At 33.6% G+C, this 22,538-nt stretch overlaps 3 protein-coding genes across 3 annotated transcripts; all 3 read right to left on the bottom strand.

The window, feature by feature from the left end:
- LOC142609511 (AUGMIN subunit 1) lies at positions 1-6,018 on the bottom strand. The gene is made up of 6 exons (XM_075781103.1): positions 5,550-6,018; positions 4,525-4,657; positions 4,295-4,429; positions 4,005-4,128; positions 454-591; positions 1-348 (listed from the first exon to the last, which is right to left on the bottom strand). Exons 1-6 carry the CDS (start codon positions 5,782-5,784, stop codon positions 241-243), a joined length of 873 nt encoding a protein of 290 aa, XP_075637218.1. The 5' UTR covers positions 5,785-6,018; the 3' UTR covers positions 1-240.
- Positions 6,019-8,268: 2,250 nt separating this feature from the next.
- On the bottom strand, positions 8,269-13,979 carry LOC142609417 (DNA-directed RNA polymerase V subunit 5A). The gene is made up of 4 exons (XM_075781000.1): positions 13,494-13,979; positions 11,625-11,801; positions 10,874-10,987; positions 8,269-8,619 (listed from the first exon to the last, which is right to left on the bottom strand). Exons 1-4 carry the CDS (start codon positions 13,776-13,778, stop codon positions 8,494-8,496), a joined length of 702 nt encoding a protein of 233 aa, XP_075637115.1. The 5' UTR covers positions 13,779-13,979; the 3' UTR covers positions 8,269-8,493.
- A 6,062-nt stretch (positions 13,980-20,041) lies between these two features.
- LOC142609588 (uncharacterized protein At3g28850) lies at positions 20,042-21,890 on the bottom strand. The gene has a single exon (XM_075781205.1). The coding sequence runs from the start codon at positions 21,397-21,399 to the stop codon at positions 20,173-20,175; it is 1,227 nt and encodes a 408-aa protein (XP_075637320.1). The 5' UTR covers positions 21,400-21,890; the 3' UTR covers positions 20,042-20,172.
- Between the last annotated feature and the right edge of the window lie 648 nt (positions 21,891-22,538).

Genomic DNA, 22,538 nt, shown 5'->3' with positions numbered 1-22,538 from the left:
TTCAGGAACATATCAACAATTTGTTATAACTTATAATAGATACAATGTAGTCTCCATCAGTTTTTCTCTTCCACTAAATCTATAATAATGAAAATTTCATTGTTAGAAGCCAAAGACAATTGGGTAAATTCAACAAGGCAACATCCTTCAGTAGAAATCATCAGATCAACGATATATACTCATCCATTGTCCAGATATAAGCCACAATTAAACAACAACCAAAGCTATCCCTTAGTGAAATTACTCTGAAGTGGAAAGAGCTGAATGCAGTACATCTTCAAGATACTTCTCAGCAGCAGCATACTGCCTTTTCTTGTCCTCAATTGCCAAAGCAGCCAAAGCTTTATCCTGTATGACAAATAATAAAAACAAATTAACATTTCACAATCTTTTCAAAAATAAAAGAAATCCAACACATGCCAACTGTTCTTTGTTACTGAAATAGAAACTTACCGGCGGCAAGTCCTGGTAGCTCCTCAAGGTTTCAAGTATGGGCTTCGTTTTCTTCTCCAACTCCTTCCTGTGCTCATCCATTTCAACCAGCATCCCATGGCTAATTTCTGGGGCATAGCCCACACGATTGAGTACAGACTGTCCCAAAAAGTGTTAAACATGAGTTGCAAACAAAATAACTTTAAAGAAGAAAAATGTGGGTTAAACCAAACAATAGCATACTCAAAATATGTAGATAAATCAAATTCAAAATAAATATTGGATGAGAAAGTTCATTTTAAGTCCAATCTACTTATTTTCATCAACAAAAACAGTGACTGCCTCCTAATGTCCCAAAGAACTCACATAGAGGTAACATGTCTGTTAGGGGCCCAAACAAAGCCAAAACAAATAATCTAAAACACCTAACCAAGGTGGACTGCTGATCAGGGTTTGCTCTAATAGGCAGCAGAAGCTTCCAATTGGCATTTTGTTGTTATCCAAGTGCTGACAGTTTAATACTCTAGCTCATGCCAACTCCTTGCACACAGGAAGCTTCTAATAACAGCCATGTACTTGATTTGGAATTGTAACACATGTAAATTGATTAAGGAAAAGTTAGCACGTCTAAATGGCTAGGAGCTATAGACTTATAGTGAGTTAGGAGTTAAGACATTGCATATATAACCCATTGACGTGTGGAAATTCATTCAAGCACGTGTCTAATGAGTTAGTTCAGCATAAGCAAATTGGAATGAAGCATGTAATAGTCAATGGGAATGGGGCATGAAAGTGTATAAATAGAGCATTGTAATCATGTACTAGTCATAATGAAGAATAATAAAATTGATGCATTGTTTCTTGCTTAAGTCTCATTCTATCTAAGTCTTGCTCATTCTTTCTCCTCTCAATTTCTTATGGAGGTTGCAACTCCCTTGAAGTAGTCACCTAAGCCCATTTCCACTCAAACTCTCATGGAACCCATGACTTAACCAAAATACTAGAAGTTCCACACACATACCCTTAAAACTTTTCAACTTAAGAACCCACTTGAAACACCAAACTACCCTAACCCTAACCGAGCTCTGATCAATGTCTTAGCCTCTGCATTCATCTAAATTTTCAAACTTACACTTCTAAATAAACTATTGCCAATAGCAGTTAGAAGCCATGGACTCCTTTTAATACTATGAAACAATGCTGTAACGTTGCATAATAATTAATAAGTACTCCCACAACTCAACTAGAACTTCTCCAGACATGAAGTGGCTGACTTGTATGAAGTTTCTTGAATCCCTTCTAAAATCTTTATAGATTCACTTCCAATGCTATTAAGAATATACCTATAATCCATCTCCGCCTAGATATTGCAATAGAAATCACCGGCATAACCTTCATTCACAGTTCTGCAGTTAGTCAGCATTCTTTGATTCAACCAAATACTAAAAAGAGTCAACACAATTTCCAAATAGGTATAAATAATGTCAATATCAAGTATTTATCCTTTTAAATCAAACAATGTGATCAAGACAAGAAAGTTGGACCTAGAACAAGCTTTCTTTCTTTTTTGATAAGTAAGAAAAGACTATTAATTAAGCTACTTTATGCAAAAAGGGCAAATAAAAAAGAGTACAAAGGAGGCAACATGTACAAAGAAGAAAAGAGGAAAGAAGTAAAGAAAAGAAAAGAAAATTAAATACAAGAGAAAAGAGAACTAATGAACCAAGGGAAGGAATCACTAGACTTAAGTCCCTAAGCCCGAGACCAATCAAACAAAGAAGTACTAAAAGAAGCAAGCTGTTGGTCTTCCAAACTCTCCACATCCTCATACGTCCACCTATTATGTTCCCTCTATATACACCAAATCAAACACAATGAAACTAAATTCCAAATGTCTAACGAGTGCTTCCCCAACCAAAAAGAATTTCTGATACCATACTTGGTAAGACCCACGAGACCCCAAAAGATCTAAGACAAAACACCACAACTGATGAGCCTTCTCACAGTGAAGCAATAAATGATCCACAAGTCTCCCCACAACAACGGCACATGACACACCAGTCCACAAAAGCAATAACCCTACTTCTCAAATTGTAACCATGAGTATCTTATACCAAGCTGTGGTCCAAACAAAACACGATGGAGAAACTTGTTGAGGGGGCTTAACTCTCCAAATAACTTTCCAAGGAAATACAATGGAGAAAGGACCTCACAGCTCATTATAATACGAACAGATATCAAATTCCCCATTCTTCTTCAACATCCATCTCATGCGATCCCCATTTTCAATAGAAAGGATATTGGATTCCAAAATATGAAGGAGTTCCAACACTAAATCCAACATTCACACACAACATATTCACCTAATTTTTAAATATGCCTACTTCTAACTGGCAGACTCCATTCTTTGGACTCATAAATTTGTAACCAACGCATCACAAAAGGCTAACTCCTATGCCGCTTTTTTTTTAATGTTATTATTATTGTTTTTTTTCATGAATAAGGCTGTTGTTGATGAAGTATGATTCACATATAACCTTGCTTTTTAACTGAGGCCCGCGTATAAGTGTAATGGCACCCCATTTTTGCATCCCAAATGTCTGCAAACAAGAGTACCTCTACAGGTTTTGAAAAGAGTCCTATGCCATTTCAGAATCATCCACATAGACATAATACATCAGTCTAAGAACAAAACACTGTCAAAGAGCATAAGGCAGCTAGGAGTAGTAGAGGACTGGCTAAGCTTAATAGGAACTCATTATTATAGCTAGTTTTTACAAAAAATTTAGTTCTACAATATCATCCAACCAATCATGTGGAGAGTTAGAGAACGCACACAGTTTGAATCCAAAAACCAATGGGCTCATCACAACCCTATACAGATAGTTTAACAACTCACTGACCATGCAATTACATTCAGTTTCATCAATAAATTTAAAAAAAAAAAAAAAATCTGAAGTTAAATCTGCACTCAGAATGGTGCCCTTAAGTTATTTTACCTTCACATTTCATATTAGTTTTGGACCACTTGAATTTCTGTTAATGTTACTCAATCCACATAGGCTTCGCAAGAAACTTCACCTCTTGTAAATGCATCACACCACCGAAGGACTCACATTTTTTGTCATTAATTATGAAACTTAATGTCCCCTAGATAGTGACCAACATTTTTTTTTGGTAAAATACTATTTTGGTCCTTAAACTTTACAAAAAGTTTGTTTTTGGTCCCTAAACTTTAAAAAGTTCTTTTTTTCATCCCTAAACTTTGTAAAGAGTTTTTTCAATAGCTTAGAGACAAAAATAGGGATGAAAAAAGAACTTTTTTAACGGTTTAGAGATGAAAAACAAACTTTTGGTAAAGTTTAAGGACATGTATAAAACATTTTCAATAGTGAAAGGACGAAAGATGAACTTTTCAATAGTTTAGGGACAAAAAAAGAAATTCTTAACGTTTAGGGATGAAAAACAAATTTTTGATAAAGTTTAGGAACCAAAATAGTATTTTACCCTTTTTTTTCATGATAAGGGACCAATACTGAGAACAAAGTATAAAATTTATAATACTTAAATACCTTGTAGTTGGCACACTGTTGCAGGTATTGCCGCTCCTTCGCAGCCATAACTTGCAAGTTTGTCTTCCAATTTTCCATTTGAGCCTCACACGGAGCTACATCATCTTCTAACTGTGCCAGCGTTCTAAAAAAATGGTTTTTAAAATAAAACAGACAATCAACATCACTTTCATAAAGTGAAACTATTTTTTGAAATACCACATAAAAATTTAACAATATAAAAACAGTACTCGCAATGCGTTTAAAATTAAAAGAAAACACATAAATATGTATCTCCATTAAAATTTTACCTTTTCAAATAAGTTAGCCTAGATATTGCCTTTCGAGTAAAATCTAGAAGAATTTTGGACTCCTTTTGTACTTTAGCCCTCTTTTCATCCACACCAGTCTTCCTCAAAGAAATATCCCCCATTGCTACAAGAAAGCTATAAAAAAACATTTCTCCTAGTTAATCTCCAAAAACTAAATGCAGAGATTAAAGAATAACAAAACTTACAGAAAAACAACAAAGAAAACCCACCTACTTAGTTCAGTGTCTCTTATATTCAACAAATTAGACACATTCGCAAGAACTTGGGCGGATCCAACCACATTTGATGGCAAACTCTCCTGCGCCAACCCCACACTCTCCAATATCTCCCTGATCCTGGCAGCTACAACCATATTAACAAAACAACAGCTTTATAAGACTACAAATCGAAGTAAAAAAACAAGAAAACTGCTACTCCAAATATTACAAGTTTCCTACAATACTGCTACATATTCATGTAATAAATCTTAGACAAAATTACAATTTACACCCTATAAGTTTGGCGAATTGTCATTTTAGTCCACTAGGTTTGAATCTTGTCAGTTTTGGTCTATAAACCTTGTCAACATTGCCATTTGAGTCATTCCTTCTCTTGCCCTTCTGTAAATTCTCTATAACTTCTCCTAAAACGACGGCTTTTCAGTTTGTAATATTGAAAAATGATTCAAAACGATGTCATCTTAAAAGAGTTAACAATGTTTGTCAAATGGCAATGAACGGAGAGACTAATGCCCATTTGGGATAATAAGCTTCCTACTATTTGCAAATTCTGTGTAAGTCTACTACTTATTTTATTTAACTTTTAACTTTTATCTACAATACTTTCAGAAAAATAAAATAACCTATTTCCAAACGGAGCATCCATTTGTGTACCCTGTAATTCCCAGTAGCTTATTTGCATAGCATTTATTCAAAAGATATAGGAGTTGTATGGTAACTGCTTTTAAACAACAGCATTTCACTCAAATACATATTTCTACAACCCTCAAAACTGAACAACAAAGCTTAAATGATGAAATCTAAACATCAATACTTAAAACACTGAAAACTGAACAACAATACCTAAACACTGATACCAGACCGGCCATCATTAGTAGCAACAACAACAACAACAACAACAACAACAAAAGCAAATTTTCAAAGTTAACAGTTCAAATGACAAAATCTAACCTTAGTGGACTAAAATGATAATTCACAATTCTAAGCATCAATGCCAAAAAGAGAGAGAGGATGACCTTGAGAGCGATATTCGGCGGCTTTTCGGCGAAAATCTTTGGCGAGAATATCGGCGGATTTTTCTTTGGCTTCGGAGATGGTGATGAGATTGTGTAAGTAAGAGACACTTCTGGGAGTGTACTCGAAATCGGGGACTTCTTTGCCGGCATCGCCGAATCGAGCCGCTAGCCATTTCTCAACGTCCGATATTCGCGTCGCATCGGATCCACCACTCTTCGCTTCGCTCTCACTCATCCCTTTTCTTTACAATCCAATCAAAAATTACAAAATGCGGGATCTGATTCTGATTCCGATTCGATCAAAATATGGAAAACGAAAGAGGAAATTTGATGAAATGGATGGTGACGAAAGAGTACCTTTCGAGAGTTAGTACGTTTTTGAGTTTTGAGAGTTTGAGATGTTTTTGAATGTGACTCGGTCTGAACTTTTTCTTTTTTCTTTTTTCAAAAGAAAGGGGAGAACGATGATGTAATGTAAGAGTAAAATAATAAATAAATAAATAAAATTATAGTTTATTTTTATTTAATAAATCAATTTTATTATGATTTGTATGGATATACTTAAAAATACACAATAAAATATATAATATAATTTTTATAAATATAATTGAAATATTATTGATAATTATTTTTATATTTTGTTAACTTTTTAAAAAAATTTGTAATGATATTATTAGGTATAAAATGTAAATTGTCCATGTTTTTTCATTTATTATTATGAAGCATTTTTTTTTTACGATTTATTTATTCTAACTCTTTAGTTTTTGTACTTAATAATTCACTTGAATTATTTATGATGTAGTCTCATATTTGATTCTAAAATTAAGAAATAAAACTCTTTGAGAATAAATAATTTATGATACATGTTGCAAAATTAGAACTCTAATTTAAAATTTTAATTTGAGTTTCTCCCAATTTCACCTATTATTATATATATAGATTAGGAGGTTTCAACTAGCTGACTTACAAAATTCTTGGCTAAGTTAGTAAAATTATTAAATTAGGAACTTAGGATAGTTCAAAAGAAAAAAAAAAAAGTTAGGATAGTTATTGGGGCAAAGTATTTTTTTGCATCTTAATCTTTCACATTGAAAACATTGAAATCTTTGAACTATCGAAATGCACAATTGACCCTCCCTCCCCCAAAATTATAACCATGTTTCAATGCTCATTTACCATCAATTTTAGTTTTAAGTATGATGAAATTTTGTATTGAAAATCCAATTTATCCCCTTTAAAAACCAAAAATAACCAACAATGGTAAATTGGTTTTAATGAATAAAATCGAACTTAATAATAAACAAGTGGTAGGAGGTTAAGTGTAACATATTTTGAAAATTGGGAGGTTGATCACGTGTTTTGATAGTTTAGTGGGTTTAGTATAAAATATATTATTAATAATAATTATAAAAAAAAGTGTATAGTGTTCCATTTAAATAGGTTTGTAGGAATTTTTGTCCAACTCATTACATAGAGATTCATAAAACTAACAAGGTCAAATTATTTTAATGATTCACATGACTCATGTTACAAAAAATATGCGTGGACAATCTTGATTAAATTTCCATACAATGTCTTCTAAAAAAGAAAAATGTAAAACAAAAAATTTGCCATATGGTGGATTTGAGGAGATAAAATTTGTCCCTTTAAAAAAAAATCACTTAGTTTTCTATGTGAAATCACATGACCAAACGGTATCATGTGGTAGCATCTATTGCAAAATATGCATACGTTGCATATATATCTTGATATAAGTATTTAAAATCATTATGGATAGATTCTTTTGTAAGAAAAGTATCTCAGAAATCTTTTCGTTCTGATAATGACATATAAACAACTCACGAATGCACAAGCCAGGTTTGATGATTCCTTAAATTCAAAAACTTTTTCGAGAGAGACCATCACCTAAATCAGGGCATATGCCATGTTCAGTTTGGATATGAACTATGAAGCACAAAAAATTACTCTAGTTTGTACTTTGTACAAGCTGAAGTCTTTTTTTTTTCTTGTCTTCTATAGTATTTTCCTTCATATAGATTCCTTGCTACAAATGCATCTTATAACACACCATATTACAATTTTTTTAAGATAATTAAAATATGCTCCTAATCCCGCCTCTCAAACATTTTCAACCCTGGATCCCTAAGCATTTTGTACATAGAAATGTGACAATTAAACTACAAACCCGAGGAAAAAAAAAACTACATTGTAATACATCTCTACATTTGAACTCTCCATTATTAAAATATAAAAAATAAAATAAAAAACTTAAATATAATTTCTTAAGCATTAATTATTTCTTGAGAAAAAACTTAGATATAATTTTTTAAGCATTAATTTTTTCACCAATCAAATTCAACCATATGACAGTATTAGATGTTACTTATGCTCATAGACAGTTAAATTCAATTATATGACTCAATGGCCATTACAACTATATGATTAAATTTAATTAAAAAAACCTAAAGTAAAACACTTAAAAAATTGTACATAAGTTTTGCCTTATCTCAAAAAGCTTCACATTACAAATTTCTGCTAAATCTTTTCATTAGCTGAGCTGAGAATAGAGAACAGAATGGGTCCTGCCATTTGGAATGGTTAGAAAATAATGAATTTAATCATTTTAACTTAACAGACATTCTAACACCTTCAATATATATAGCATTTTTCTTCAATTTGCTATGCCTTGCGTTTTAGCTAGGACTGGGGATGCAAAATCTTTGTAAAGCAGTAAACCATATTAAGAGATCCAAATTGACATGAAAATAAGACTGTTAATGAACTACAAAGGATCATAGTAACCCAAACTGTTTCATAAAGCACACATCACTACCAAGCATACTAGGTAGTGTGACCTGAAGCGTTCATAAAGCATACATCAGATGATACAAGAGAACTTCCAGAGGAAGATACATTAGAAAACTGCATAATGAAGGCATCAGCATCACCAGACACATCGGTAAGTAACATGCGACTGGGTGATTTCACCACCATAGGTAACCTTCACCACCTGCCCTTTCTCAAGGGCAAAGTATCTTGCAATTGCATCTTTTTGCAACATTCGAGGAAGCTGAGGAAAGAAAAACAAAGAGTAGTTTTCCTTAAATGGGAAGTGATAAATCAACACATAAATCAACACATAATCATAATTCATATGCCTTAAATGGGAACTGATAAGTTTTTGGCAAAATCTATTGGCTACAAAGAGTAGTTTTCCTCTACCAAGACACTGCAGACAACAAATTACATGCTGGCTAAATTAATAATACCTATGTCAACTTTGAGTTGGCCAACAAACAACATTCACAACCTAAAGGCATAAGTTCATTGCCTTATTTTATTATCAATTACCATCAGAAGAAACCAAATCAGCATTAAGAAGAAACTGTACCATTTCTATCTTGTCAGATAAAAGAGAGCTCAAGGATTATCAATTCCATCCCAAACTAAGAAAGACCTTTTGGTCAAGCTAAAACAGAAACAACTTAACCATGAACCAACTTTACGTGATGAGAAGGCATTATAAAATATTAGAAGTAACATTCCTTATATATCTTCTCTCTCTCTCTCTCTCTTTGGGGGGGGGGGGGGGGTTCAGGCCCCTTTTAGTAAACTATTATAAGAGAATGTTTGAATTTTAGTTTATCTGTTTAAATGGTTTCATGTGAGTAAGAAAACTCCAAGATTCTTCCGTTGATTTTATCATGGATAGAATTATGCCTTACTGATATGAGTTTGAAATGATCAGGTGTGATATGTTAGTTCAGATTCATAATACAATCGAGGCAAACCTTCGTAACCTAAATCCATCATATGTTTGTCGTTAGAATTTTGATGAATCAATTTATACTAATATGGTTAAATGATTTCCTTGATTCTAAATCCTCGAATCTAAATGCAATACCGGTGCACCCAAGTATTTGAGTTCTTCACATAATGGAAGTTTTCAAACTCTTGTAGCCCAAAGAATGGAAATTGAATCGATTTCTTAGCTTCCTGCTTCAAAAAGGAAAACATTTTATTTATTGGGGATCCACCCTTCAAGTTGTGCTATGCTTATGGTTTGTAGCTAGTACAAAGAGAAGATCAAGATGGCAATACCCCACTCTTAGACGATAAAATCCTGTAGTGCACCCAGCCTAGCCAACATACCGCTATATAGCAGTTGTAGCAGTTACTTCATTCCACAGTTCAAAAGCATAAATTCTATAAAAGAGTAGCTTAAGATGGAAATACCCCAATAAGGTTTTCAGCAATTTCCGTGGAGGGAAATATGAAATTTGAATCACATATCCACCAAAGGATAGCAAGAATGATACAATAGAAATAACTCTTTACATTATTTAAAAGCACTTCAAGGGATTTGTGATATACATCGTCACCCCGAGAAGTAACATACTGTATATTTTACTTGAAAGGGTAGAAGCATTGAGAATGCCATATATTTGGGAGGAAATCCTAAACCAAGATAGATCTTTCAGATCCGAAATTTTGGTAATGGTAAAAATGTTCTTCCTTCACAAACAAATGGAGAACATTGACAAGAAATATGAAATTGCTGCATAGCACCGTTGAGACCATATGAGGCCACCAAAATTTATGTCCTATTGTCAATCAAATGACTACAGCTAAGTACCTTTACTATGTACTTTTTTGTAACACAAACCCTTATAGCATGAGAAATGCAAATTGCAGTTCAGATTTATCATACGCTAAATTGTCGTTCTTGCTTTAGCATATTTCATAATATACCATCTCATAAGTCTAAAAATTTCCAAAAAAGTCCACAATTAATATATATAAAAATTTAACAATTTCTTAAACATAGATAAAGCAATACACCTATGATGGCCACAATTCTTAAGTCTTCCTCTTATTTTCCCCTGCCTATCCACCAAAGAATCACAAAATTTTTTAGGCACACCATACAATCCATTTATTGTGGAAAAAAAATTAGATGAAGAAAATTAATCCGCTTCCTTCCAAAAGGCGACCCCATTTACATGGGGCTTGGGATCAAGACTTAGTTGAATTGAGTAGTCTAGAAGAAGCATTGGATATTTGCATGACTATTCTAAAAATCAAAGTATCAATACGAGTACATCGGATGCACATATGCTCCTATTAGCAAATTTGATGTAAAAAATAATTTCATTACAAACACACACAAAGCAATAATCCACTGCCAGATTTACCAAAGAAATCAAATAAGCTCTGTTTCCTGAGATATCTCCCCTGTAGCTTTTCTAGATTTAATTTTAATTTTTTTGATAAGTGATTTTCTAGATTTTATTATCCAAAATAAAATAAAATAAAGAACTGACCTGCTTTTCATCTATGTTGTACTTTTTTAAGAGCCTTTGTTTCTCTTGGTCAGTCAAAACGCGATGCTTTGGCTTTAACACATGCTTTGTAATGTTAACCAGCATGTCAGTGATCTGACAAAAAACAAACCCATGGTGAAAATGTTGGCAAATGAGATCAATAAATGATTAAATTTAACATTTCCCATCAACTCAAGCTTTTGGAAGTATTAGATTATTAACTTCAGACTCAAGGATTAGTAAACAAGATTAATAAAAGTGAGAATATCCAAAAGAACTTCATGCACACAAAGCCACATAATGCAGTCCTTTTCAGTCTTAAATAAATAAATAAAAGAAACAAAAAAACAGGGATCTATTTGTGCCTCAAACATCCATAACTGTACATAATAAAAAGAACAAGTTAGCCGATTAATTTTTTGACTTGAGGTGCCCAGCAGTAGTTTAAGAACTCTATATTACTTTGAAGAAAAGAAGATTTTGTTCTAGACAAAGTATCTTTCTAGATTGTTGAAGGCACAATGTGGAGACAACATTTTCTACGTGGTCAAAAAAAAAAAAAATTACATTAAATGTTTATTTCATATACTCTCATTTAGTGATGAAGAAAGCACCCGATTTTAAGTGTGTACACACAACAACAATGAATATGACCCATGAAAAACCTAAGTTTTCTGAAACCAGACCACGGAAAAAGTATAAGTAGATCAAGACACCGGATGGCATAAAAAAAGGCAAACGGCTAACTAACCTGGAATATTTCAACTTTAAATGGAAGAATATCCACAGCTTTTAAAGCTTGGTTTGTTATATGGTTTTGCACTATTAATATCAGCCCACTTAAAGTCTCCTTGTTGGCAATCTGACTTGTAATGAGACGGATCGAATTAACTTTTACCATACTTGGGCCACAAAAAATGACCAAAATCTGCAATTAAAAATGAAAATAAAAACCATCATTAGATTCATCAAATAAGGACTGCTTCATGGATTACTAAAATCAAATCTCAAAAGCAAATAAAGTGCCAAAAAAGAAATAACACAACATTTCCTATCTCTGTCTTTTTTTTCTGACACTTCGCTCTATTTGTTTCGAAGTTAATATTTTCTAGAAAATTAATCATTTTTCAAAAAGCATATCTTCGGAAACTTTCTCACTTTCCTATGTTTGGTAGTAACCTTAAAATGAGACGAAAAACTATTTGCTGACTTCTCTTATTTAGGCTTCACGTGAGATATAATTGTTTTTCAAAAAAATTTAGCAGAAAACAACTCTATCTCACGACAAACTAGATAAGGGAAGTTAAGAAACAGTTTTCCTTTGACCCTTTTTTTTTTTTTTTTTTTCAGATACTACCAAATACAGAAAAATGCGAAAAACTATCTTCACATAGGGTTTTCAATTAATAAAAACAGAGTGTTAAGCCTATCAATAATTCATCTCTGTTCGATAAAAATTCTCATGTCAAGACAATCTAGCATTACATTTTGTCATCAAACACCAGTACTTACACCCAAAGAAAAAGACTAAAACAAAACACAGCTCAAAAGTTAAGCAGGAAAATCTTAATCAATAACAGAATTAACAACAAAATCTATACCAATTTGCACTATGATCAAATGCTATTTATATTACTGTACCATATATCAGAAACAAAGTAAACAAATGCAATATGAAAATCCATACTGAAGTTTATAAAAAATAACCACAAGAAACAGATGGCACATACTGCATGTTGGCGTGAAAGGTGATGAAATTAGCTTCTAGCAAAATTAAAGGTACAACAAAATGGGCTCAAAATGAGAGGAAGAGTTTAGTGCGGCTAAAGAAAGTGCAGGTATATAAGATAGAGGGCGAGAATGACTAATGCAACAGACCTCAACATGAACATGAAAAAAAAAAAAATACTAATTTAGCTAAGCTGAGTGTGTTTTTAATACAATCTGGAGTTTCCTTTCATCCTTAAATCCTCCAAACTAAAACCTATTATGTACATGCAAATTTGAATTTCACCTAATGAAGGACAAAGTGCCTAGCATACACAGCAACCAAACAATCAGAAACGCATATAAAAAAAGGCTAAAACTTATAAAGTGAATCGTATTTTTAGCACACCATTACTACCTAGTATTTACTAGACCATAAAAAGTAACAAAGATTTTTTTTTTTTTTTTAAGGCTTAGCTCAGCTGAGTGTTTTTTAATATATTCTGCAGGTTCTTTCATCCATAAATGCTCAAAACAAAAACCTGATGTACATGCAAATTTCTGGCTTTTTTTCTTTCTTTTTTTACCAATGAATATACATGCAAATTTTTAAGTTCACCTAATGAAGAAACAAAATGCCTAGCCTACACAGAAAGTAAGAAAGGGGGGCTAAAACTAAACATTTTAGCACACAAAAAACACCAGAAACTGAACTAAGTGAACCATATTTCTAGCATAGTACTATATACTATTTCCTAGTCCAAGACTTCATTAAATCGAAAAACCAAGACAAACCCAGAAAAAGCTTATAACTACTATAAATATTTGCTAGTCCAAGACACAAGAAACAAAGAATTAAAAAAAAAAAACTTGATTCATTGGAAAAACCAAGACAAACCCAGAAAAGCATTACTCTTTTGAGAGGGTCTGTGCGATGAGTGGCGGAGAGGCGGAGGCGCTCAATGTCGGGAGTTTGGCCATGAATGGCTCTGAAGTCTTGGAGAGAGAGCTCGATCTCTGAAGTGGGTACAGAATAGCCTCTGTCCTTGATCATTTCCAGCACAGTTCTGCGAGCTAGGTAGTATTTGTGACTCTCTGTGCTTTCTTGGTCCACATAGCTGCTCATACAAGGTCCTAGAATCTCCTGATCCCCATTCATTTCACCCTGCCCCTCAGCTTCAACACCAGCACCCTCCATCTCTCTCTCTCTCTCTCTCTCTTTCTCTTTCTGAGCAAAAGAGCAAAACAAGCTCCCTTTGTTTGTACTTCTAATGACTCACCCAAGTGACCAATCCATAACCACAGTTTACTTGGAGGAAAAACTACAATGAGGGCAAGCCCACCAACCTCATCATGAGCTCTAATATTTTTTTCATCAGGATATGTTTGGATACAACTTAATACTGAAAACTGAAAATTTGTAGTAAAATAATTTTTAAATGTGTGGATAGTATTGTAAAAGCCAATTTAAAAAAAAAATTGTTGAATGAAGGTACTTATGGGTCTCGTGAACAATCACGGGACCCACACAAAAAGCCAAATGCCAGCTTCAACGCAGACGCTGGCGTATCCAAACACTCACTTAATAACAAATGATCCATTTGAAAACCTCTTCTTTAACTGAAGCTAAACACTTTTTACTAAAAGTGTAGAATTTTTTTCTGAAAAATAAGCTAAATAGTACAATGTAACCCATAAATAGTATTAAAAAGTTCAATAAGACCCATGAATAATAGCAAAAATAAGCTAAAATTACAAATAAATTGAAAATTTCGGCCTATTCAAAACGAACACAAAGATTACTACAATATACCATAAGAATATGTGTGAAAATTTTGTAGTATTATTTTTTTTTTAAGTGTAAGTTGCAGTAATTTTTAATTAAAAGTTCTTAGATTCGAAATCTTTAACCAATATCTTAGGGCCACATAAAAAAAATATTATTTTATGTAATAAAACGGCATGTGAAAGAGTAATTATACAAAACTCTCAGTGTACCATAAATGCATACTTCTCTCACTCATATAATTATAGATTCCACTAATTAAATTCTAGGTGTGACTCACAATTCATGTGAGAGGGGAGGAATACGCATTTATAGTACTTTAGAATATACAATAATTTTCCGTGTGGAATAGGGCATAGGAGGACTAAACAAATGCTTTATTTCTTTTTAAAAAAATGGTAATAATTTTCATTCCAACAAGTATTATACTCCGTCGGTTCCATTTTGTTAGAGCTCTACTGCTCTATTCTATTTTAGATTTTTCAATGATAATAAAAAAAATTATGTTTTTGAATTTAATTTATAAACTTAATGCATTAACTAAACTTTAATTATGAAATAAATTTTATCTACCCAGCTAATAAAATCTTTTATTGTCAAATAAAAAATATAGATATTGAAAAATGGAGTCAATGCCATACATTAGAATTTTAGCACCCAAAAAAAAAACACCTCCAATCATATAGAGTCTCGTTGAAGCTCTGGTCTGCAAAGTCACAAACTGACTTTTCCTTTTATGTTTCGAATCTACCGTTTCGGTTTGTAACTGAAAAAGTAAAATGGAGTTCAGGGATTTCTTGCTGTCTGAAAATTGAAGGGAGTATTGGCCAATGAGAGAGACTCTGTACAGTGGGTAAACTAGTTTTTTTTTTTTTTTTTTTTTTTTGCTGACGGTAAAAATAGTTAGGTCATGTAAAAAAGGTTATGAAATTTATTTCAGGCAAAGGAATTGACTGTTTTACTGACCGTAACACTAACTGCTCGTGGTGCGTGCGTTACTTTCGCTTTCTTGGGTTTTGGACTTTGTCTTATATTTCTTTCTCTGCTTTCATCGAACTCCACGCGCAATATAGCGCGTCACTATAATCACTCAAGTCAACATAGCTGTTTAATTTAATTTAATTTAATTTATTTTTTAATTTTCTTTCTTTTGGTTGGATTGGATCAAAGTGGTTTATCCGTATATGCACATCAACTGCCTCACTGATGTCCACTCACAAAATGGCCGGCCCACCAACTGGATTGATTTTGGATGGGCTTCACCCTTTCATTCTACTTTTGTGTTAATTGGTCCGATTTATTAAATAAATAAAACAAGAAAAATTTTATCTTCACAATATTTTTATAACATTTTTATAACAAATTTTAAATAGTATATTGTTATACCTTGTTACTAATGGTAAAGAAATTAATTTCAGTAGCGAGTTTAAATTTGAACTAATAATACTATAACTTACTGCTTCGAATTCATTGTAAAAATATGAAAATGTTACGTATGGTGTAAGTCTTATAAAACAATTAGTTATTCATTGGTTTGGTACAGATGAGTCATGATACTACCATGGAAAGGAAAATGAGTACCAGTAAAAATGCTCATTGGTTTTGTTTTGTTCAATTTTTAGCTAATAAAATTATTTAAGTGGAGAGCACTCTCACGCCTTCCTTTGTTGGATCAATCCAACATACCATTTTTGTATTCCTAAATTTTTCAAGTGATTCTCAAAAAAAAAAAAAAAAAATCAAGCGGTAATAAGTCTTTCTTACTTGTGAGCAAAACACTCAAAGAATGAACCCAAATAAAAAAAAGATTAGAATCATATAAGTATATTTCAATGACATTTTTTTGTAATGAATTATTTGGCTATTTTTCTTTCGAATTTTTTTTTAACTAATTTACCATTGGCAAGTTGGAAAATTTTCAAACCACCACCGACCCATCAACCTACAAAAATGGCGGCTAAATTGAAAATTTGGGTTGTTTCAACTAGGTGGATTGGGCGAATTAGACAGGTTAGTTTAGTTATGTACTATATACTAATTACAATCGTTTATTCACTAAAAAAAAAAAAGTTTTAGTGAAGACATTTTTGCAGCATTTTATTCTATTTATTTCATTGTAAAATTTAGTTAAATTTGAAAATGTTTTATGTTGATCATAAATTTTTTTGCAAAACATTTTAACTTAAAAAAAAAAGGTAAAACATTTTTATAAAAACACACAGTGACTCTCTCCCCCACCCCCAAAATATCTGATGGCTAGATGCCTAAGTCTTCAATGACAAAAGTCGATAATCGAGCAACCGGTGCTAGCGGCTCTAATGGCTTAGCCATTAATTATGGTGGCTTGTGCCTAACAAATTTTACATGTCACACCAAACACCTGAAAATATTATACCAAAATTGATGTCAAATGTAAAAGGTTTTCAATGAAAACATTTTACAGCAAAATAAGCAAAGTGTACACTTCAAATTTTATTTTACCATTTGCAAATAAAAATTGAAAATTATTTTCTCTAAATCCTATAAGCCATTGAAGAACTTGCAACAAAAATATAAATCATTAAAGGAAATCATAGGAAGTGTCCACTTTCTCATAAATCAAAATACACACGTCTTAAAGGTATGGGTACTTTCTAACTTTTTCTCAACAAAACAAGGCTATGCTTAGTTTCTTACCATATCCATGTCATTATGTATGTTTATAAATAAGTTGAAAAAGTATCACATTTTTCATATTGACACGTGTAAATCATGGAGTTAATTTTTTTTAAAAGCACACTTTAAATTTTATATGAGATAAAGATTAAAAAGAGATGGATATATATATATACACACACACACATATACATAGATGGTTGGGTCGAGTCTTGGCGTTTGAAAAAAAAAAATCGACTAGCCACTATAATAGTTGATCCTACCCAACTCGCTTGAAAAATAAATATCATATCCATACAAGACAGTGTTAGTCACTTTAATAGTTGAACCTACCCAACTTGCTTGAAAATAAATATCATATCCATATAAGACAGTACTAGCCACTTTAATAGTTGAACCTATCTAGCCCGTTTAAAAATAAATATTATATCCATACGAGACACTGCTGAGCGGAGTGAATTGAGTGGCTTGGTCGGATTGAAGGTTTGTTGCACAGGCCTACATTCATATGAATCACAATTCGTTATCCTTTTAAAAGCTGCAATAATATTGATAATAAACCATAGTAAACGAGGAGTTAGTAAGTCATGGACTTCGCATTCAATTGGTGTCATAATTGGAGCTATTAGTTGATCTGATTTGCAATTGATGCTTTGAGTTGGGTTAATGATGCGGACTGCATCTCCTTCAGGGTTATAGCTGCCAAATTCAATTTAACATCCATTAAGGCTACTCTTGCCTCAGCCTTCAGCCCAGATAGTATCACCTGGGAGATCTTTATCAATCCAACTAGTCACTATGTCCCCATGATTTCTGCAGATCATTGCTAGACGACATGATTCTGGCATATTGCCTTGCTGTGTCAAAATTGATTTTGCGGTGGTATGATTCTGGCATGGTGCCTTGCCATGTCGCAACTTATTTTGAGGCGGCGAGGTGGCCTAAAGCAGGAAGAAGGTATTTCATGTATGACAAGTACACATCCTTCCTCTTGTAGCTTATATAGCATGTAAATCCCACGTATTAATTTTGAGGAGGCCCCAAAGTAAGAGCATGTAAATCCCACGTATTAATTTTAATTTTTAAGGAGGCCCCAAAGGAGGGATTAATGTATTGATATGTGTATTGGATAGATGAGATAATTATTGTTACAAGATTAGATGAGGCTTTTCTACAGCCGCATGCTAGAAGCATACCATTCGGAAGTGATTTAGGAATTAAATTCTCATAAATCCATTTTTCTTCTTTAGTCATGGTGTTGGGTCCCAAGTTTCAAGCTTAAAAATGGAAGAAGTAAGCTTCCAAGATATCTGCCGCTAAAGACAAGTCTTCTGAGAGTTCCAAATGTTCTCCTTTCAAAGTTTAATTCTAAGAATCCAGATTTAATCACAAAATACAGCTGAAAATAGATGAAGGTTGCTTGCTTCTTCGTTCAAGAGGCCAAACCTGTTGTTGGCATTTAGCAAGAGTTGAATCCTGTCTTACGAATCAGTCGGGTTTTAAGTCTTCAAATTTCAAAGGCCATGGAAAGTTAATCCAGATTAACTTATTAGAAATGAAGAATTGGTTTAGCTAAGGTTTTTCATTGCAAAAATTTATTCTAAACCAGATATTATGGTACAGCTAATACATACACAATAAATGTAGCTCTTTTTCCCCATAATACGACTAAAAGATTAAATCACTGCCAGTTCCAAAGAAAATCAAGGTTTCCAGCTGCTGCCAGAAAGTTTGCTTTTGGTTTGGCTATGACTACTTAGCACCTACCTCTCTACCAAACGCTGCAAATTAACATGACAACAGCTCATGGGAGGCAACTATATTTCCAAGAGCACATGGTCCTTGGCTTTGGGGTCAAATACAACCAAGAATGGGATACTTGGAAATGTTAAATGCAAGAGACCCACAGACAATTGCCAGCTTGAACTCTTTACATGTTATAATGATTAATGACTTGAAATTTCACAGCAACATAGTATAAAATCCAACTTTTTTTTTGTCAAGTAATGCAATTCTTATTGATATCAAAAAAGAGAATCACCCAAGTATACGGGTACAGCCGGGGACCATACAATGAATCACACAAATTACACGAATGTATCACATCTTAACAAAAAATAAAGACCGAGAATAAAGACAGACTATGCAAAACTGAGCAATGAAAGCCATGAAAGTGAGCATCCAACGTTTGCTTGTATAATATAATTTATGGTCAAGAAAATGAGCAAAGAAAGCCATGACTATTTATTTATCTTTTGCTAATCAGTTATTTGGAACTCTTTTTAAGTAATTGAATATTAGTCCCATTGTTTCATACTAGATAATTACTAGGATAAATTCTAAGGCAAAAAAGGTTGGTTCAATGCTAAAGGGAAAAGTCAAAATGAAGACTTCATGTTCAGAATGAGTTTGATGAATCAATAGTAAAATCCGGGGGGCTCCTGACAATTATTGCCATTGCATTATACTAAGCTCTAAAGAATGTGCAGAGACGAATGCACTGAAACACGACCACACGCACTAGTTGGGTGTTCATAATAGACTGAATGTATATGTAAATAAGGAAAGCTTTCAGCAATGCACATGGGGAGACACTCTTGAATAGTAATAAACATATGCTTCTCAAAAGTTTGGCCTCTTCTAAACTTGTTAGTTATTGCGTCCTGTCCATGATATTTAGGAATGCTCTAGTAGGAAGAACCTTCTAAGTTTAGTAATAAAATTACCTAAGTGCAAAATACAGCATGAAAGAGTCCATTTTTAATATGGCCAACTAAATAATTCCAATCAAGAGTCTAACAATCAAATACACAGAACACAATTTCTGCTCCCATAAAGATAAAGAAACAACCACAAAGACCTTAAAATATACAAACAAAAGTTTCACAAACTCAACCAAATGCATAATTAAATTTTAAAAGCAAAAATGCCAGGTTTTATTTAATATTGTTCAGAAAGAGCATTAACGATGAAAACAAAAGCATAATAATATAGACAGATGAAAAGAAAAGAAAAAAATCTCAAAGCAAAACCTAAACATATATTAATTCATGGCAATCTAGTGGCAGCACTACAAATAGTAAAATTTTATATAGAATCTCAAAACATAATCCTAACAATATATGCATCACTTATTGGCAACCGTACATATTCATGAGCAGCAACAACCTGGGCACCGTATCAACCCGTTCTCGTTGCAATCCGGGCACCTCTTCAACTCTCCTTCCTCCTCTTCAAACACCTTCCGACTGCCATTGCAATTTGGACAAGGCACGAACCTCGCATCTCCACACCCCACGCAAACAGACCCGGGATCCCTCGTAGGAAACCCTTCCAAAAGATTAGACAATTCTCCAACTTCATTGAGTTGCTTAACCTCCTCTGCACTCCCAACATACTTCCCCCTAATAAACACTTGTGGCAGGCTCATTGCTTTCCCTCCAAGAGCCCTTTGCAACTCCTTTCGATACTCTGCATCCATTGATATGTCCCTCTCATCTACCGGCACTCTAAAGCCCCTAAGTATCATCCTAACCGAACAACAATCCTCATAAGTCTTTCTAATTCCTCTCAAACTTGTAAAGTAAATCACAACCTTATTTTCACAGCCAGGCAAACTATACCAACTATTGGAAAATGAATAACTATTAGCCATGGGACTAGACCCCAATGATCTTGCTGTACCTTTAGGGGAAGCAGTATAATTCAATTGCCTGGATGACAATGCACGCCTATAGCTAGAAACCACATTGGGGTCCATTTTAGACAGCAAAGCTTCCTCAGACAAATGCTGCCAAAGTGGTTTCACTGAAGACGATGACTTCTGAGACAAAAGTTCAGATTTTTTCGTAGATTCAATTAAATCAAACAGTTTTGGCACTGACCCATCAGAGCTAGTGTACCTGCACGAACTGGGTTTTTCCTGAATCACAAATGGGCGGTCGAAAATCGCAGAACTGGGGAGTTCACAGACGTCTTCGAGACCATCCATGAGTTCCCAAGTGTTGATCACAGAGACAGGGGACAATGAGTGTTGTTGTTCTTCTGGGTTTGGGTTTGTTTTTGGGTCTGGTTGTGGGATTGGAGTTTTAAAGGTGGGATTTTGATAGGGTTTAGGGGGGTCAATGTAGAGGAGAGAACCATAGGTGGTGGAGGTGAGAGAAACAAGGTGGTGGGTGTCACCTTTTCTGAGAGGTGGGTGGTGGACAAGTGGGGATGGGAGAGAGAGAGCTCTGGGGGCTGGTGATGAATTTGAAGAGTGTGAATGTGACTGTGAATGTGAAGCTGAGGCAGAAGATGATGATGATGATGGTGAAGGGTTAGATGATGGGAGTTCTGCTGAGAAATGGGGGTTGGGTTTTGAAGAAGAGCAACCCATGAATGAAAGAATGAGTGATTGAGAGAAAATGGAGATAAAGTGGTCAACTCAAACCCAAAACTCCAAAAAAGTGTGTTCTACCTTTTCTCTCTCTCTCTCTCTCTCTCTCTCTCAAAACCTTTTGGTTTGGTTCTTGGTTTGTGTCTCCTTTAAGAGGCTCTTTTGTTTTGAGGGGATGGTTTTGTTTGGTTTTGGGAGTGTGCTCTTCTGGAAATTGGAAAAAGGCCTTTTTGTGGGAATTTTTTGATTGCTGTTGTTAGGAAGAGAAGAGATCTCCACACAGAGAGAGAGATGGGATTGCCTTTGGAGACATGGAGGGAAGGATTGGAGGGAAAGTGAGAGAGAGAGAGAGAGAGAATAGTGTGTTGGTTATAAGGAGCTTTCAAGATGGGTTGGATGTGGGGGTGGGAGGAGTTGATGAAATCAATGTTGTTATACGGATCTGTTCGATGAAATCAATAATTGACAGTTATTAAGTTTGCTTCTTGGGGCATTATTAATAGATTGGGAAGATTTGAATTGAAGGTGTGTTTGGTTAATGCTTCAAAGAATGTGTTCTTTTTTCTTTCTAATAATATTTACATTTCCGGAAAGTTTCCAAGAATTAAATAAGGTTGAAAAAATTGGCTGGTATGTCATACTCTCAGAATGCGTTTGGATAGGAGGCTGCGTCCACGTCTGGCCAGTTTTTTTTTTTTTTTTCCACGCGCATGTGTCACTGTTCATTGGCCATGAACAGTGATTTTAGGCCAATGAACAGTAATTTTTGGGATGAACAGTAATTTTTACACATTAAAAAATTATTTTTGTACAGTATTTTCAGTTTTCAGTTTTCAGTTTTCAGCAATAAGTTCTATCCAAACGGACTCTGGATGAAATAATGTTTTTGCGGAAAGAATGCAAAAGATCTTTTTCTGTTTCGATTTTTGAACCTATGAATACTTGGCAAACCATACTTGATTTGCTCAAATCTGATATTTGATACTTTTTTTAATTTACCAAATGTAATAAATTTCTTTTTATATTATGAATTACTCGAGGGAAGTTTCATGAAAAAAAGCGAAGCATGTCTTATAGTATTTTTTTTAAAACTAATTTCATAATTATGTTTTAGGTTATATGTTTTAGGTTATACATTT

This window comes from Castanea sativa, chromosome 9, assembly GCF_040712315.1.
Source record: "Castanea sativa cultivar Marrone di Chiusa Pesio chromosome 9, ASM4071231v1".
Lineage (NCBI taxonomy): Eukaryota > Viridiplantae > Streptophyta > Magnoliopsida > Fagales > Fagaceae > Castanea > Castanea sativa.
Note: the sequence above shows the minus strand (reverse complement) of the source record. Positions and strands in the feature narration are given on the sequence as shown.

Coding starts and splice junctions, on each gene's coding strand:
- LOC142609417 (XM_075781000.1), bottom strand. CDS start 13,778: ATGGAGGGTGCTGGTGTTGAAGCTGAGGGGCAGGGTGAAATGAATGGG. Junction 11,802..13,493: donor GCACAGACCCTCTCAAAAGA/GTAATGCTTTTC, acceptor TTTTAATTGCAG/ATTTTGGTCATTTTTTGTGG. Junction 10,988..11,624: donor TTAAAGTTGAAATATTCCAG/GTTAGTTAGCCG, acceptor GTTTTTTGTCAG/ATCACTGACATGCTGGTTAA.
- LOC142609588 (XM_075781205.1), bottom strand. CDS start 21,399: ATGGGTTGCTCTTCTTCAAAACCCAACCCCCATTTCTCAGCAGAACTC.
- LOC142609511 (XM_075781103.1), bottom strand. CDS start 5,784: ATGAGTGAGAGCGAAGCGAAGAGTGGTGGATCCGATGCGACGCGAATA. Junction 4,129..4,294: donor AGGCTAACTTATTTGAAAAG/GTAAAATTTTAA, acceptor CCATTTTTTTAG/AACGCTGGCACAGTTAGAAG. Junction 349..453: donor GCTACCAGGACTTGCCGCCG/GTAAGTTTCTAT, acceptor TTTGTCATACAG/GATAAAGCTTTGGCTGCTTT.